Raw genomic sequence first — 18,977 nt, forward strand, 5'->3', positions numbered from 1 at the left:
GGTTACCACCTTGTTTCTGTCATATATGACTAGAATACGGAAGTTGCTGGGAAAGTAAAGAAGCAAAGAATATCGACGACAATAATAAAAAAATATATTTAAAAAGGCAATATTACAATTTATCAATACACTATAATTACTCAATTTTAATATAAGTATGAAACACTAACGCATACAGTTCATATAACGACTATTTTCAGTGCCATAATTTCGGGTCAAAATTACAATTAAAGGACATATTCTACTGTTTCTATGGTTTGTCATTCATTAACTGCCCCGCTTAGGTCTTTTACTTTCCATTAGGCTAAGAATCGTCTTACGCATCTCTTCGGTTTCATTCAATTCAATTTCATACGAACGAATCTTTTCATTCTTTGCGGCCAACTGTTTCTCCAAATGCTTGATGAGATCATCCGATTTCTTATTTAATTCACGAAGCTCTTCAATCGATTTGTTGGCCTTTATGTTTTCCTTCTCGCGTGATTCCAATGTAGCTTGTTTCTCAGTGATAGCCTCCTCCAGTTTGTGGATATTTTTCTTCAGTTGTTCAATACGGGCCGTCTGAAATAATTAAAAATAGTCTAAAATGCATTTCCAAGGGATATCGATATTACTTACCGCTTCCCGCTTCTCTGCCTCATATTTCTTCAGTTCTGCATTTTTGATAGCTTCTTTTTCTTTGTAATTTTCTAGTTCCTTTCGTAACGCTACGGATATATGAAACAATATTCAAATTAGAGGACATATTCCATTTCGATTATCAGAGTCAAATAAGAAGGCCAAAGACGCTTACCTTCTACTTCCGTCTTTTTTGCCTCTAACGAAATCATGTAGGACTGATATTTCTTGCGATCTGAATCTATCTTCTTAAGAAGTTCATTGCTCGATTCCTTTAAACTATCCCTCTGTTTGAGATAGTCTTTATTTTCAGCTTGCAACCTTAATAGAAAAGGAATATGACGACATTAAAAGGTATATTCAAATGAATATCAACTTAATGAAAGGAAGAACTCCTAATTCTGCCCTATTTTGTTAATATTGTTATAATCTGGGGTCTCTCCTAGTACACCACCTCGTCGTGGTGGAGTATCCTTTAGTAGTTCGCTACTACTCTAAGAGTGTCCAAAATATATGAATATAGAAACTACGAGTTTTAATTTTATAAGTGATAAGGAATCACAGACTTCGAATCCACCTGTGACTTTGAGCAAGCAAGGGCAACCTAGGCATGGATTTTAAAGGCATCACCAGATTTACGTTCCCCCACAGAGAAGTCAGTGTAAGACATGCTTTCTACTTCAGTGGAAAGCCTACACACAATATCTATGGTGCGGTGGGCCAAAAAGGAGAGTACTACAACTCCCATAATAAGAGGAACTGGATATCCGACTACGCTGGTTTGTCTGCGGCACTGTTGTTTATTGGATCATTTATATTAACGAAGTGCATACTGCTTAGCTAAGAAGTTTCGCTGCTGACAATTTCAGCATATTGAATAAGCCATGATCTCTGGATATTGGCCACTGTGGTGAGAACACTAGGAACAACCCCATAATGGCAGGTGGCAGAGTCTTAATGCTGTGATAAATACCAAACTTTTCCTGTCAGAAGCAAAGAGACCTACTGCAAAGTTTATCCTACCGAAAAGCAGGAGGATAAGTATTCATTAGTCTGGCATATCTTTCGAATGGGAATGCTACAAAATAATGTGTATCCATCCTGTAAAGGAATCCATGGAGCATTTTCTATGTGAGTGCTCCACCTATGGAGACGTTCTACTTCTTGTGGATGACATGACAAGCCGCAGTAATATATGCATATGGATTGCTCCTCCAAACAGAACGGGCCGCAGTCCGCATTGTAATTGTCGCCCCTCCTTAATATGTGGCCTACCCACTGCCACTTCCGCCTTCAACTTGATCGTGGTATTGGGATAACTAAATTTCCAGAATTTAGGCTACCGCTGCTACCGTCGGAAAAACCACGTTTCCTAGTTGTATGTTCTGATCATTAATGCAGTTCAGAAAAGTGCGATAACCCGCCAGACGGAATAATTTGGTTTTGTTGGTGTCTTCAATCCAACTCTATTTGCCGCTCTTTCGCAGCCGAGTCCCGGTCGCAGAACAAACAGATATCACCAGGGTAGTCGAGGTTTTTGAGGGAATATGTTAAAGTCTATGAACTCCTTCACCTCCTCCAATTAAATTAAAACTAAAAATTGTAGTTTGGAGGAAGCTACCCTCTGGTCTATCAATTTTAGGCTTGACTACAAATCATCATCATCAATGGCGCAACAACCGATATCCGGTCTAGGCCTGCCTTAATAAGGAACTCCAGACATCCTGGCTTTGCGCTGAAGTCCACCAATTCGATATCCCTAAAAGCTGTATGGCGTCCTGACCTACGTCATCGCTCCATCTTAGGCAGGGTCTGCCTCGTCTTCTTTTTCTACCATAGATATTGCCCTTATAGACTTTCCGGGTGGGATCATCCTCATCCATACGGATTAAATGACCCGCCCACCGTAACCTATTGCACCGGATTTTATCCACAACCGGACGGTCATGGTATCGCTCATAGATTTCGTCGTTATGTAGATTACAGAATCCTCATGTAGGGGGCCAAAAATTCTCCAGAGGATTCTTCTCTCGAACGCGGCCAATAGTTCGCAATTTTTCTTGCTAAGAAACCAAAGCTCTTGGTTTCTTAGCCCCACCCTATGGTGAGACGTTTCGAGCGGAACAGTTTTTGTAAGCTAAAATAGACTCGGTTGGCTGAAAACAAATGTGCGCGGATTTCCTCATCGTAACTGTTATCGGTTGTGATTTTCGACCCTAGATAGGAGAAATTATTAACAGTCTGAAAGTTGTATTCTCCTATCCTTATTCTTCCTGTTTGACCAGTGCGGTTTGATGTTGTTGGTTGGTTGGTTTTCGATGCTGACGCTGCCACCATATACTTTGTCTTACCTGCATTGATGTGCAGCCCAAGATCTCGGGCCGCCTGCTCGATCTGGATAAAGGCAGTTTCCATGTTTCGGGTGGTTCTTCCCATGATGTCCATATCGTCAGCATAGGCCAGTAGTTGGGTGGACTTATAGAGGATCGTATCTCTTGCATTTACCTCAGCATCACGAATCACTTTTTCGAGGGCTAGGTTAAAGAGGACGCATGATAGGGCTTCCCCTTGTTTTAGACCATTTTTGATGTTGAATGGTCTAGAGAGTGATTCTGCTGCTTTTATTCGGCCTCGCATATTGGTCGGGGTCAGCCGAGTCAGTCTTATTAATTTTGTCGGAATACCGAATTCTCGCATGGCCGTGTACAGTTTTACCCTGGCTATGCTATTATAGGCGGCTTTGAAATCGATGAAGAGATGGTGCAACTGATGTCCATATTCCAAGTTTCTCCATTGCAGAGAGAAAGTCTGATCTGTTGCTGATTTGCCTGGAGTGAAGCCAGGTGAAGGTATGGGCTAATGATGTTCTGGGCGTATGGGGCTATCTGGCCTAGCAAGATAGAGGAGAATATCTTATAGATGGTACTCAGCAATGTGATACCTCTATAATTGCTGCACTGCGTGATATGCCCCTTTTTATGTATGAGACAGATAATGCCCCGTTGCCAGTCGTCAGGCATTGCTTCGCTGTACCATACTTTGAGCATCAGTTGATGAACCGCTTGGTGTAATTGGTCGCCTCAATATTTAACCAATTCAGCTGTAATTCCATCGGCTCCTGGCGACTTATGATTTTGAAGCCGATGAATTGTACGGACTGTTTCTTCGATACTTGGTGGTGGCAGTATTTGTCCGTCGTCTTCAATTGGCGGGACCTCCAACTCGCCGGTGTTCTGGTTGTTCAGTAGCTCATCAAAGTCGGAAATTAGATCTCCCTCTTTGTCTCGGCAGGATGAACATCGAGGTGTGTAAGGCTTCATCCTGCTGAGTTGTTGGTAAAATTTCCGCACCTTGGCTTCCTTTTTCCGTCTGTGAAGTCGCTTCTCCGCTCGACGGAGTTCGTGATAAATCTCCGCGCGTGCCCGCGTTCTTTGATTATGCAGCATTCTTCCCTTCCGTTGCTAGCTTACATTCATCGTCAAACCAGCCGTTCCGACTGTTTTTGCGGCTGGGGCCAAGTATGTTTGTGGCCGTATTTATGATAACGTTCTTCAGGTGATTGTGAAGATCATTTGTTGATGCTTCATCTCCAGGATCTCTGTTGACTGCGATTATTGCGGCATCCATTCCCTCTTATAGGAGTTGCTTAGGGCTGTGTTGTGAATGGTTTCAGTGTTAACTCTCACTTGATTGTCAGAGGGGATTCTGGGCGGTGCTGTTATTCGAGCTCGGAACACCATCACAACGAGATAGTGATCCAAGTCTATATTGGCCCCCCTATATGTTCTGACATTCAACAAGGCTGAGAGGTGGCGACGTTCGATCAACACATGGTCAATTTGGATGAAAGTGATCCCGTCTGGAGAGGCCCACGTATGTTTGTAGGCCGCTTTCCGCGCAAACCAAGTACTTCCAACAACCATTTCGTCTGACACTGCTAATTGAATAATCCGCAGTCCGTTATCATTTGTATTTTGATGTAAGCTATGGCAGCCAACGTATCGCCTGATTACGGGCTCCTTCCCTACTTGGCTGTTAAAATCCCCAAGTATGATTTTGGTATCATATCTGGGACAAGCTTCGAGGGTTCGTTCTACTGCTTCGTAGAAGCTATCCTTCTCCGACTCTGCAGTCTCCTCTGTAGGGGCGTGAACGTTAATGAGACTTATGTTTGTAAATTTGCCTCGCAAGCGCAGAGTGCATAGCCGTTCGCTTATGTTTTCAAAGCTTCATTTTTTTGGATGACTAAGAAACCTACTTCAAGCACATGGTTTACTGGATGGCCACTATAATATATGGTGTAGTGACTCTTCTCCAGGAAACCGGTCCCTGTCAAACGCATCTCCTGTAACGCGGTTACATCAGCCCTATATTGGGGCAGGGTATCGGCCCACTGCTCAGCAGCTTCATCTTTGTACAGGGAGCGTACATTCCATGAGAAAATGCGGAAATCGTTTTTCCTTTGTCGGTGCCGGGTTCGTCGTTGTGTAATCCGTCCAGTCCGAGGCTCCTGTTGTGGTTTCATAACAAGTTGTTTTCCGTGTAGGGTTGTCAGCCCTACCCAACCCCCAACCTGGAGGACCAGTTGGTACAGTTTGTCCCGTTTTTAGGCGCGAAAGATTCACTTTTATCCTTCTCCGTCTCCAGCTTTTTGTTAAGAAAGAGCTCCCAGCGGTCACCACGTGGAGGTGGAGATAGGGTTTGGTAGTAGAGCTGTTGTTGTTGGTTCAGCAGCCGTTTCCCAGGTTTTATGCTCCATCGCGACTACCAATCCACGTTTCGCCCTGGGACCTACACTACCCATTGACCACCAAATTTTTTCTGTCAGAACCTGACTTGTATACCGCAAAGTTTATGTTGTCAAAAAGCTGGAAGAGTTGACAGGCCATGTTCAGAATAGGAATTGTACAAAATGATACGTGTCCCTTCTGTTACGGGGAAGTGGAATCCACGGAGAATTTTCTATGTGAATGCCGCGAATATGGACGCATCAGAGATAAGATCTTTGTTGCTGATGTGCCCCAGTTGCAACGGATAACATCACATCCACTAACGGAAATCCTCTGATACATTAACGAATCCGGAATATTCCGTTAGACGGGAGGAGTTGAGTCTAATGGGCCACCACGGTCTGACGTTTTAGATTCTCCTCCACCACAAACACCCACAACACAATGTGCAGTAAGTTTCCACCTTATTTTAGAATTCGATCAAATGGAAGAAGTCTTACCGTTCTTGTGTTAAGTGTAGTTTGAAGTTCATACTGTAGTATTGTGACATTTCATGAGCCAGCAAGTTTATACGATGTGATAAATTCGTTACCTAAAAAAGCGAAATATGATGCAGCGTTCTTAATTGTTTCCTAGTAAAAGCAAACAAAATGAATGAATACCTCTTCATTAGCATCTTCTAGCCTTTTGAGGAGGTTCTTCTCCGTATTCCGACATAAATTGATTTTATAATGGAAGAGCTCTATGAGTTCTGAGGTGGCAACATTATTGATTTCAGAACGATCCTTAGCTTCAAATATATGAGTAATAAGGTTATCCAATCTCTGTTCGAGGCTGTCATTGATCCATAGCTTCTCCGTCACCCTAACATCATTGAAATGCTTGTTGGCATTACCAGTAGCTTTAGAGTTATTTACTGCTATTAATGGGCTTAATTTAGATGTTATCTGAAATTGTGAAGCGATTAGTTGATGAGTTTTTAATACGAAGGTAAAGGGGTTTGTTTGAATTTTCATTTTTGACCCTTGGTACATATAACAGTTGAGCTGAAAAGTTCGTATGCTAACACAGATGGCGCTACTAGTATTAAATTAAAGTAAAGGATGCATGATAGGGCATCCCCTTGTAGACCGTTGTTGATGTCGAATGGTCTTGAGAGTGATCATGTTGCTTTTATCTGGCACGCACATTAGTCAGGGCCAGCCTAGTCAGTCTTATCAATATCGTTGGTATACCGAATTCTCTCATGGCCGTGTACAGTTTTACCCTGGTTATGCTATTATAGGCGGCCTTAAAGTCGATGAATAGATGGTGCAATTAGTGTCCATATTCCACCAGTTTTTCCATCGCTTGCCGCACAGAGAAAATCTGATCTGTTGCTGATTTGCCTGGAGTGAAGCCTCTTTGGTGTGGGCCAATGATGTTCTGAGCTTATGGGGCTATCCGGCCTAACAAGATAGCGGAGAATATCTTATAGATGGTACTCAGCAACGTGATACCTCTATAATTGCTGCACTGTGTGATATCTCCCTTTTTATGTATGAGACAGATAATGCCTCGTTGCCAATCGTCAGGCATTGATTCGCTGTCCCATACCTTGAGCATAAGTTGGTGAACCACTTGGTGTAACTGGTCGTCTCCATATTTAACTAATTCGGCTGTAATTCCATCGGCTTTTGGTGACTTATGATTTTTAAGCCGATGAATTGCACGGGCTGTTTCTTCGATACTTGGTGATGGCAGTATTTGTCCGTCGTCTTCAGTTGGCGGGACCTTCAACTCGCCTTTGTTCTGGTTGTTCAGTAGCTCATCAAAGTACTCAACCCATCACTAAAATATGCCCATTCTGTCGGAAATCAGATTTCCCTCTTTGTCTCGGCAGGATGGGCATCGAGGTGTGTAAGGCTCCATCCATGGTAAAACTTCCGCACCTGGTGCGGTTGCTCCCTGCACTGTTCGAGTTCACAGACCTGTTGGTTCTCCCAGGCTTCCTTTTTCCGTCTGTGAAGTCGCTTCTCCGCTCGACGGAGTTCTGCGCGTGCCCGCGTTCTTTGAGAATGCAACATTACTCAGTATGCAGCATTTCCGTTCCGTTGCTAGCTTACATTCATCGTCGAACCAGCCGTTCCGACTTTTTGCGGCTGAGGCCAAGTATCTTTTTGGCCGTATCAATGATAACGTTCTTCAGGTCGTTGTGAACATCATTTGTTGATGCTTCATCTCCAGGATCTCTGTTGACTGCGGTTATTGTGGCATCCATTTCCCTCTTATAGGAGTTCCGGAAGGCTGTGTTGTGGATGATTTCAGTGTTAACTCTCATCTGATTGTCAGAGGGGACTCTGGGTGGTGTCTTAATTAGAGCTCGGAGCACCATGCCAACGATAGTGGCCCCCCTATATGTTCTGACATTCAACAAGGCTGAGAGGTGGCGGCGTTCAAACAGCACGTGGTCAATTTGCTTGAAAGTGGTCCTGTCTGGAGAAGGCCACGTATGTTTGTGGACCGCTTTCCGCCCAAACCAGATACTTCCAACAACCATTTCGAACGATACTGCTAACTGAATAATGCGCAGTCCGTTATCATTTGTATTTTGATGTAAGCTATGGGAGCCGACGTATCTCCTGAATACGGGCTCCATCTCTAGTCGACTGTTGAAATCTCCAAGTATGATTTTAATATGACAGGCTTCGAGGGTCCGCTCAACTGCCTCGTAGAAGGTATCCTTCTCTGACTCTGCAGTCTCCTCTGTAGGGGCGTGAACGTTTATGAGGCTTATATTTCTAAACTTGCCTCGCAAGCGCAGTGTGCATAGCCCTTCGCTTATGTTTTCAAAGCCGATAACAGCAGGTTTCATTTTTTGGTTGACGGAGAAACCTACTCCGAGCATATGATTTACTGGATGACCGCTATAATATATGATGTAGTAGCTCTTCTCTAGGAAACCGGTCCCCCACACGTTCCATGAGAAAATGCGCCAATCGTTAATCCGTTGTCGTTGCCGGCTTCGTTGTTGTAAAATCCATCCTGTCCGATGCTCCTTTCGTGGCTTCATAACATCGGTTTTCCGTGTAGGGTTGTCATCCCTACATTTGGTGAGAAAAAATTTTGCACCCCCCTTTTGCATGTATGAGGACCCCCTAATGTTGTTTTGCAAACAAAACCTTAAAAAATGGATGAAAAGTAATTTCGTGGGCTAGTTAGTTTAGTTTACTGGGGGGAGCCGCAGCTCCGAGCACTCAGGCCATTGTTAGGCCCATTGTACTATCCACGTAAGTTGCTTATTCAATGGCTTCCCGCCTACGGTGTTCGCAGGCTTCAGCGAATCTGAGAACATTCTCCAGAGGCAGAGAGTGTACAGATTCTTCATTGAAAAAAAACCTTGCCGAGGTGTCTTCGTCTGAGATCTGAGGATGCCGGGGAGCTGCATAAAAAGTGCAGGGCCGTCTCCTCCTCCTCCTCACATTGGCTGAACATAGCCGAAACCACTACCCCAATCTTCGTGGGTTAATAATGCATTCCTCTTTGACGAAAAAAAATATAGTTGCCTTGGATAAACATTATTTGGACTTTGCACCAGAAAAATTAACCGTTGAAAAGAGTGGTTTGCTAAATTTAAAGAAGGCGAAATGGGCACGGAGATGATCAAGATAGCCGAGGCTCTAAAGATATCAAAGGAACGTGTTGGACATATCGTGCATGAATATTTGGGTATACAAAAGCTGTTTAAAGTGGGTGCCGCGCGAACTCGCATTCGGCCAAAAACAACGAGTTGACGATTCTGAGCATTGTTTGAAATTCCTCCATAAAAAAACCCGAGTTTATGCGTCCATGTGTCCGAATAGCTGAGTGGTTACAGCACAGGGCTGTCATAGATTAAGGTCGCGGCTCAAATTTCACTGGTGGCAGTGGAATTTGCACCGTGATTTGACGTCGGATACCAGTCGACTCAGCTGTAAATGAGTATCTCAGTAAAATCAGGGTAATAATCTCGGGCGAGCGCAATGCTGACCATATTGCCTGCTATACTGTACTGTAATCCTGTAGTGTACCGTTGCGGTCTTGAATGAAGTGCTCTAACACACTTCAAGGCCCTGATCCACTGGATTGTTGCGCCAATGATTATTATTATTATGTCCCGCACGGTTTAATATCCATCGACTATCTTGAAAAGGGGAAAACTATCAACAGCGACTATCAAATAGCGTTATTGGACCGTTTGAAGGATGAAATTGCGGAAAAACGGCCTCAAGAAAAAGGAAGTGCTGTTTCATCAAGACAATGCACCGTCCGCAAATCATTGAAAATGATGGCAAAATTGCATGAATTAGGCTTCGAATTGGTTCTGCATCCACCATATTCTCCAGATCTAGCCCCCAGCGACTTGTTGCTGTTCTCAGACCTCAAATTCAGCGTCGATGGAGAGGTAATCGCTGTACTATAAAAATGGCATCGAACAATTGTATGACCGCTATAATCGTTGCATCGCCATCGAACTCAACTATATTGAATAATAAATTCAAATTTTATCAAAAAAAATTTGTTCTGTGTTAGCCTACGAACTTTTCAGCCCAACTGTTATGTATCGCACCGAGGTAGAATGCAAATATATGCTTCACAATCATAAAACTCACCTTCGCCACATCATCTCGTGGAAAATTCGTTGTTTTTGCCATCTCGAACACCACCTGACAAAGATTCTCGTTCTCACACAGAACACCTCTCGCTATAACATAATGGATTTGCTTTTTCTCAAAAAGTCGCACGATTTTACTTTGCCACACTTTTGGGGCGATATTCGAGAATTCAATCAGAATTTGCAGACATAACAAGTATTGAGCTAAATCATCACTAGAGAATTTTGCGTAATTCAGAGACTCAGGGTCTGTATTTATCAAGGGCGAGAACATTTTGTCAAAGTACGATTCCGTGAAGGTAGACAGAACTACAGTCTGCATTTTCGGATGTCGGAGGAGAGCGATCATAACTTTAAATAACGCAATCACCTGTAAGAGAATTTGATCATAATTTAGAGCTTTGATTAACTCGGCAGTCATAAGTACCTGTTCACTTAAAATTTCATTTCGTTCAATTTTACTCAGCATTTTAGGAATTATAATTTCGAATTCTTTAAGGTATTTTCCGACATCTTCATCGGCCTCTGAAATATTACGCATCAGATTAATCGGTTGTGGACAGACTGAATCTCCATTATTACCTAGAAGAACTACAGTTCTCATTAAATCTAACGCTTTTGCAGATGCTTGTTCAGTTTCTACCCATTTTAAGGCAAGATCGAATATTTTCGGCATAAAACTCGATAGGGTTGGATCTGAAGATAATGAACTCTTCATGAATCTTTTCAACAACAATAGTTTTAATCAATTCGTGTATTTTTAAACAACTCTCGAAGGCAAGCACTTACCCACTTTCAAAAATGATTCCAATAGTACAAATACTAAAGCGTAACATTGTGCCAAACATTGTTCATTATCACTTCGAGATTCAAACGGATGAAGATTGATGTTTGTTGCATCAACTTGCTGCGAAAAAAACGGCGCGTTGAAACTATGTTAAACTCTAGATTTATTCTTATGAATACTCACCTCTAATAACTTATCAATATCTGCGTTGAAATCATGACATTCCCTGAAAGTCAATTCCATTGTTTGATTGTTCTGTGTATCGGTCAGGAACTCCACAATATGCTTCAGATAAGGAACGTTATAAGAGTGAAAACACTCACCAATATCTGATAAACTTTTCTTTATGAAGTTATGGATGTCTGCGACGCCTGGCACGTCCACATAGTTGTCAATGATCATGAGCATCTTATATGCCAGAATTCCGTAGGGTTTAATTTTCTTGGTGAATGTTGAGACATGTGCTACTCGCAACAGGAGGTATATTGATGGAATGTTTTTGTAGCAGATATTGATAAGGACCGAAAGTGCCAAACTGCCGAGACTGACCTCCTCGCCGTAAATAAACTCGATAAGCTTCTGCATAAGGCCAGTCAGATATGGTTCTTCCCATGTTATTTGAATCCCGTAAGAGAGATCTTGCGTTACTTCGAGAATACGGCGAATTATATCCTAGGACGAGAGAAATATTATTTGGACTGTTTTTTTTGATAACTAATCTTCTATTTAGCTGAAAACGAGGGTCTTTCTAGGAACCAATCTAACTAGGTATTTTCTTCTATTTTTATTTTGCTACATAGTCTCATTGGACGTCTGTACACTCCTTCTAGCGATACTCCCATTCGCGGCGAACTTCATCATTTGTTAGGCCAGAATATCCCGATGACACGATGAAAATATGAATTGATGACAGGTTAGACCTTATAAGTAACAGTGGCGGTCACCTGCATGCAACAATTTCTATTTGAAGTTGGTGTAGTGATAGTTGCATTTCCAGACTTTGCCCAATAGTGCAAATAGAAGAGGTGCAATGACCTGTCAAGCTAAGAACATTCGTTTTGTTGGCGTTTATTTTTAATGCTTATCCCCTTCTCCAACTCTAAAGCCATTTGATCAAGGGTCATGACTCAGTGGGAGAGCGAGCAAGTGTCATGAGCGTAATCAAAGAGAGTTGATATTGTCCATTGAACCCATCCATGTCCGCAGGCAATGCAGCATGGAAAACGTCACCGCTAAAAGAAATAAGAAATCACAAAGTGCAACCCTGGTAGACTATACTTTCGATTTGAAATTGCCTTGAGATTTTGCCACGATGCAGTAAATGACACTCTGGGTCAACATATCCCGCTCTCTGTTTCAGGAACACCTAATCTGCGTAGAGCATTCCAGGCACACTCTGTACACACGTTTTCCAAGGCCTTCTCGTTGAAGAACAGGTAAAGTGGTGATCTAAACTCCACACTCTCCAAACTCTTGATCCGAAGAGTGTGAATATGGTCGGTGCAGGAGGATCCAGTGTTCTGTTCACACTGTCGCAAGCTTCCTCGATGTCTTGAAGCGAAGGACGAACTCTCCCAAAACGATCCGCAGGGTGTTGATGTCAAAGCTGGAAGATTCGAAGCAGCAACCAATGTTCTTTGGTGCGAGCCAGGGTAATTTAAGCTATTATCTTTGCGACGGCAGGGAGCACGCAAATACCCTTCCTTCTTTGGAATCTTAACAATCATCCCCTTCTACGAGTGGAAGTAAAAGATCTGCAGTAATTGCAGGTGCAGCGAAAAAAACTCTGTGGGAACACCGTCAAACCCAGTGGCTCCGTTTGTGTGCTTGCATGTATCTGCATGTTACGGTGACTAGCAATTTCATCCACAAGAGGCGGAATTTCACACATTAGGTGACAGTCAACAACCTCGTCAGTTGCTCATCATCGTAGATGAGAAGTTGAGCGTTAACGCCCTCCACAGGACTATCAAACGATTGGGACCACACCAAGGCTCTTTTGTGATGTGGTATACACTTCTGAAATTCATGCATTCTGCGGTATGTTCCGCTTCCCTGATCAGCGCAATAGCAATAGCAATTCCATTTAGTCACGGCGTGCACTACGCTGAACTTTTCGTGATTTCGCTCGGTGTCGAATTGCGAGCCCATTACGCCTGCTATCACTCGCAACGGTCAATAGAATCTTTAATCCCTTCCGTTCATTGTTCCGCAGTAAATCAGATCTTATGACGCGTCTCCGGGGCGTGGCCAGCGTCCTCTGTACCACCCGAGAAAAAAACATTTTTGATGGCGACTCAATGCTCATCAATATTCTCAGACGGGTTACTCAGTATATCTGCCGTCCGATCTGCAAAGTAGCTCTCCAATTGTGGAGTGAAAGCTGGATCATACAAGCAGTCGATGTTGAACTTGAGGTCTCTCCAACACGGCGAGAAGTGACGTGCGTATCTTATTACGCACATCCAGGAGACAACCGCTGAATCTACCGCTGATTGCAAAATGGTCAATCTGATGGCTGGTACGGTATTGGTCAGTTGAAACCCAACGGACTTTATAATAAGCTCTTTGCTTCAATAATGTGCCACGAACAACGAGACCATGGAAGGTGAAGAAATCTACAAGTTATTACGGTCGTCAAGACCGTCCTTTCCGATCTGAGCAGGGTATATATACCTACAATATATCGCAAGTCTGCATTGGTGCATAACACTGTACAATGGTGATGCTCCTTATCGTGGATCGGAAATTAGCACTCAAGTCTGTCAGAAGGTGGCTCTCAGATCAAGAGAGCGCGCCATGCGGTAGCCGTGAGGCACAACTCGACTCCGGATTCGCGTCTGCTACCACTTGGATTTCCGACGCACAAAAGCACATTGCCGCAAGAGGGAGAGGAGTACTCTCTAGAGTCTCACCATGTTACTTCGCATAGGCCCAGAATTTATTTCTTTAATTTAACGGACAAGAAACAGAGTAAACTCCAATTATTTATTGTCCTCAGAAGGAGAAAGCAAAAATCTTATCCTACGTTTAAAACTATTTAAATTAGAGAAGTTAAAAGGACCAAGCTGTTCTGTGTTGTAATTTCGGCAAAGCCTAGGAATCGGCGGATGAAACTAGCCTTCAAACTTTGCAAAGGGCACGTTGGAAATGTCTGCGCTACGTGTGTTATAAGACTCAGGACGGCAGGTGATGTCAGCGGCGGAGCAGCCCATCAGACCCGAGGAAAGTTTCAAAAATGTGCATAGATCAGATAGGATCTACTCTGTTGTAGGAAGGTTCAGAAAGCGAAGGCGGGACGGGTAGTCCACACAAGGGAAGCTTTTCTTTAAGAAGAGGGAACGGGTGAATTTACGTTGCACATTTTTTAAAGGTTAAGGCGATCACAGTTACGGGAGAGTGACCAGATCACGGAGCAGTACTCGAGGGTATTCCTCACGAGGCAATTGAAGAGAGCTAAGGAGGGTTGGATGGAGTCAAAATCAGAGGAGGAGCGAAGTATAAAGCTTGACAATCTCGCTGCTCGATTGATGACTTCGAGGCAATGTTTGTCAAAGAGGAGCTTATTGTCGAAAGTGACTCCGAGGTCTTGAGTGAAATTTAAGTAGGATAAGGAATGTCTGTTAAAAGAGTAGGAGAACAAGTGGGTGAGGATTTTAGGAAGTAGCAAATAGAGTGACACTTTCTGACGTTTAGCGCTAAACCATTAGTCGAGCACCAACGAACCAAAGTGTCCAGGTTAGATTGAAGGGAAGCACAGTCCATAGGCGACGATGTAGCGGAATAGCTTAAGGTCGTCTGCATAGAGCAAACAGGGACAAGTAAGGAGGGGGAAGGTCGTTAATAAAAAATAAAAATCACAAAGGACCTAGAATAGATCCCTGTGGGACGCCAGAAGAGGGAGAGAAGAAGCGGGAAGTACAGCCGTCAAAAGAGACGCGCCACAATCGGTTGGAAAGGTAAGGCGCAAGCCATAAAACAAATGGTATGGGAACGTTTAGAGACGAGAGCTTGGATAGAAGTATTTTGTGATTTACAGTGTCGAAGACTTTAGCGAAGTTAGTGTAAATGGTATGCATTTCTTGCCGTGAATTCAGACATTTGGCGACAAACTTAGTAAAATCAACCAGGTTGGAGGCAGTGGACCTATGTTTAACGAAGCCGTGTTGCTCTTTCACTATGTGGTGGCCAAAGTGGGCGGACAACCAGTCGTTGACATATCTTTCCAGGATTTTGGAACAGGAGGAGAGGAGGGAAATGGGATGGAAATTCTCGGCAAGGATACGATCGCCACTTTTGTGTATGGATATGATGAGAGCCTCTTTCCACAAGCCGGGAAAATGATTCTCTCCGATTCTTTTGTTGAAAATATGAGATAGGGGAAGGGAGATGGACTGACCAGTTTTGAGCAAAAAGAGGTTTGGAAGAACATCGTAGCCAGGTCCGACATTGACATCAAGTTTGCCAATGAGGTACTCGACAAGAATAGGGATACGAAGGGGAATAGTAGACGCTGCGGGGCAGGCTACGTCCACTATCGGGAGGGATTCGGAGGAAGGAAGAGGAACATAGACTGACGAAAAGTAATGGCAGAGAAAATCGCAAGTTGGGGGGAGTTAGTTGAGAAGCCAGAGAATTTAATGGACGGAGGGGATAACTGGGCAGGGCAGCGGGAGTTGCGAATGTGGGACCAGAAAGGTTTCAGGTTTCCGTGTTTTAGTGAGTCTTCCACACTGGTCAAATGTTCGTTTCTGGACTTACGTATTAAGGATTTGACCGAGGAACGTAGAGATTGGAAAAAACTAAGTCAGCATCGTTTCTAGAAGACAGAAACTTCTTCCTCGCAGTCTGTTTTCGACGTAGTTTTTTGTGAACTTCAATGGTGAACCAGACGGGGTAAGAGCGTAAGCACTTAGGAGAGGAGGGAGCAAGGAAGGTCAGATAAAATGGTATAGAAGGTGTTGAGTGCTTGGTCACACGTAAATGGAGAGGCGAGGGGGACCCAGTTGATTGACGCCAGGGCTGAGTTCAAACCTTCGAAGTTCGCCTTACGAAAGTTGAACTTGGTAGGGTTAGAGCGACAGGAGAGTGAAGACGGGATATCCAAGCATCGAACTCGAGAGCAGGATGATGGGCGTCAGTGGCAACGTAAGACAGAGCATGAAGGGATTGGGAAAGGCAACGCACAGGAAGGTTAGAGAGGACAAGGTCAAGAGTGCGATCTAAGTGGTTTCTAGAAAGGTTAAACTGGAGGGCCCCACAGGTGTACATGAAAGTGAATAGAGGAAGGGAAGGGTGTGTGGAGTTATTAGGGAGGGAAGGAAAGCCAGGAGAACATAGGAAGATTAAAGTCGCCACAGAGGATGAAACTGAGGGAAACAAAACGATTAGCACCTCTGATAATCTGTCGAAGAAATCCTGATACAGAGAAGGCGGGCTTAGGCAGGGAAAATATACACACGATATGATAAAGGGACATACGTTTGGCGGGAAGACATGTATGGTGGCAAAATTGTAGGAGGAAAAGATGATTTCGGCACGGAGAGGGGACTTAACAGCTAATAGGGCACCTCCGCCGGTTGTCGTGCCAAGCGCGGCGCAGTCTCTGTCACAACGAAAGACAGAGTAACCTTCGAATGTCCAACATATGTCGCTGGAATTCGCTCTCGAGTTGGAGAAAGTGCGCACATTCCAGAAACTAATCTTAGCCCGTTTTCGATAGAGAAAGTTCGGAACTGTCAGTCCCATTCCGAGGTGTTGTTGACATTTCACTAGCAACAAAGTTGTAAAAGTTGCAGGTTGCTGGCCTACAAAAAATGTCCCTTTTAATTGCCTCTTACAACAAGCAGGGAAAACTTTGAGTGTATTCCTACGCCCCAATCCACAGGGCTTTTCCCTAATTAGTTGTGACTCTCAAACCAACAACGAATGAACCAGACGAACCTCAGTACTAGAGGTGGTCTTGCTAAAGATTGCGAGGACGGGGCTTACAGGTTGAAGAATGATAAACTTGAATGTAGTTGCAGATGCTTCGGTATCCTTGGTTGGCTGCGCAATCGTCTCACGGAACGAAGGCTCTAACAGACTAATTGCAGCATGGCAGGGTATTAAAGGAACATAAGAAAGGAGAGTGAGTAAAGTGGCAACCATATCGGCCTCACTTGGGGCATGCAAAATGTTCATAAGTAGATGCTTTTCCTCGGGGGATATCGTGGCCTTTGTCGCTGCCCTACTCATAGTTTGAGGGGACCGTGGAGAACAAAGCACACACGGGCGAAATCATTGGTCATACGCTTGTTTCTCTCGCCGAAGCAATCTGCCATTGATTCAGGGGATATGTGATCCAAATGTTTTAATAAAGGGAATTGCATGTGTGCAGTGTCCAAAGGAAGTAAATTCACGTGTTCATTTCACGATGTCTTTCTTTCCCTGGAACTCACCTTATTAGTTGCATCGTCCAATAGCTTCGCCAGCAATGGAACAAATCTAAACTGATTCAACAGATCCTGTCTCGCGTCGAGGTTCCTGGTCGCTCGCTGCAGCACCGTCAAGCATGAAATACCCAAATCCGAGCCCGTCCTGAAGTCCAGGCGCTTCATCAGGTCGTAGAGGCTGATGTAGAACTGGCTGCATTCTAAGTTGTCCGGTCGGAATACTTGTAAATTTTGAACACCGCTCAGCAGCTGCAAGACAAAACCCATGTCATTCATTCTGTTGGGAAATTTCACTCGCAACTCACAGTCAAATTTCGATTGAGCAAATTCTCCACTTCCAGGGTCCGTTGCTTCTGATACAAATTCACGTAACTATTGAACTCTTTCATGTACTGTAACGGCGACGTCATGGTTCCCGACGTTACGAGCAAACTCACGGCGACACTTTTCTAACAATCGAATTGGATTTTCGCGAGATTTTCTCTGATAAATGCAGACACTGGACGGATACACTTTTCAAAAGCAACAGAAACGCCATTAACGACAGAAATGCATGACTTTTGGCGGGCCTATCCATGCAGTGAACACTTCGTTGGTGGTGGATTGTCAAGGTGACAGTATTACTACTGGTGCAGGGTGTAAGTAAAGTTGGCGGCCAATTGGAATCAATAAGCACAAAATGCTGCTCAGTTTGTGTAAGAAGGCTTTATTAGAACTTATGGTATGGAGGCAGGCAAGTTGAAATTGTAAGAAACTAGTTATATTTGTGTAGAAGTATTAAAACAAAACTTCGGGAGTTCATTTTAATTTTCGGGTACGTAGCAAAGGTTTAAACCCATCATGAACAGTTCACTTGTGCAGAGAAAGGGATTTCCCCGGTTTAACTTTCCGCATATATGGGCTGAGAACGGATGTTTGTATCCATGTGCTTTTCACTGAATTAGAAAAAAAATGCGTATTTCTGGCGATCAAGATAATCAAAAGCATGAAGCCGCGACAGATGCACCAGATGATCACGGAAATGAATTGCTCCAGGAGTACTGACATTTTTACTCGTTTCGTTTTCAATTTCAATTTAGTCGATTTTATCCACGCTCTCATTTTATAAATGAAAAATACTCGAGTTCTTCTTTTCTGATTCTTTTCCTAACGACTCAAACAGTTGATTATGTACTGACTACGTACTACGCTGTGCCAATTAAATCATCACAATAGAGGCGAATTAATAATTAAATCGTTCGAAAATCTTTTATTTATACATTTATTAGAATGAAAACGGAAATATAAATACAGTTACTCAAAAAAGTATCCGGACATGACCGTTGTATAGATATTTTCAAAGAAATATAAACAATTGTGGCACATTTGCTTAATGATTATTTGTTATATTTATCTTTGATTGGTTTATAATAAATTTCCAAAAAAAAAATTTCTCAGTTTCCGCTTTAAAAAAAAATAGCTCCGCTGTTAAGAACGCTACAAAAAATAAAGTCAAAAAAGTATCCGGACAGAAAGCGTTTGAAGGAAACTTACCCCTTTAATGTAAAATTTAATATCTTGTTGGACCTCCTCGATTTTTTATTACTTCCCTTAGTCGACTAGGCATCGATTTGACAAGTTTCTCACAAAATTGTGGACTGATCGTCGCCCACTCTTCCTTCAAAGCTTTTCTAAGTGTAATTAGACTTGAAATTTCGCAGTTTTGAATTTTTCTTTTCAAATGTTCCCACAAATGCTCTATTGGATTTAGATCCGGATTTTGCGCCGGAGTATCT

General features: G+C 43.2%; 1 protein-coding gene across 1 annotated transcript; it reads right to left on the minus strand.

Annotated features, from left to right (window-relative positions):
* Positions 1-72: 72 nt before the first annotated feature.
* LOC119660565 lies at positions 73-17,732 on the minus strand. The gene is made up of 12 exons (XM_038069214.1): positions 17,508-17,732; positions 17,209-17,451; positions 10,952-11,440; positions 10,771-10,888; positions 10,564-10,677; positions 10,409-10,506; positions 9,980-10,351; positions 6,011-6,295; positions 5,849-5,940; positions 794-939; positions 619-707; positions 73-561 (listed from the first exon to the last, which is right to left on the minus strand). Exons 1-12 carry the CDS (start codon positions 17,610-17,612, stop codon positions 268-270), a joined length of 2,445 nt encoding a protein of 814 aa, XP_037925142.1. The 5' UTR covers positions 17,613-17,732; the 3' UTR covers positions 73-267.
* Between the last annotated feature and the right edge of the window lie 1,245 nt (positions 17,733-18,977).

The sequence above is a fragment of the Hermetia illucens genome, chromosome 1 (genome assembly GCF_905115235.1).
Source record: "Hermetia illucens chromosome 1, iHerIll2.2.curated.20191125, whole genome shotgun sequence".
In the NCBI taxonomy this organism is placed as follows: Eukaryota; Metazoa; Arthropoda; class Insecta; order Diptera; family Stratiomyidae; genus Hermetia; species Hermetia illucens.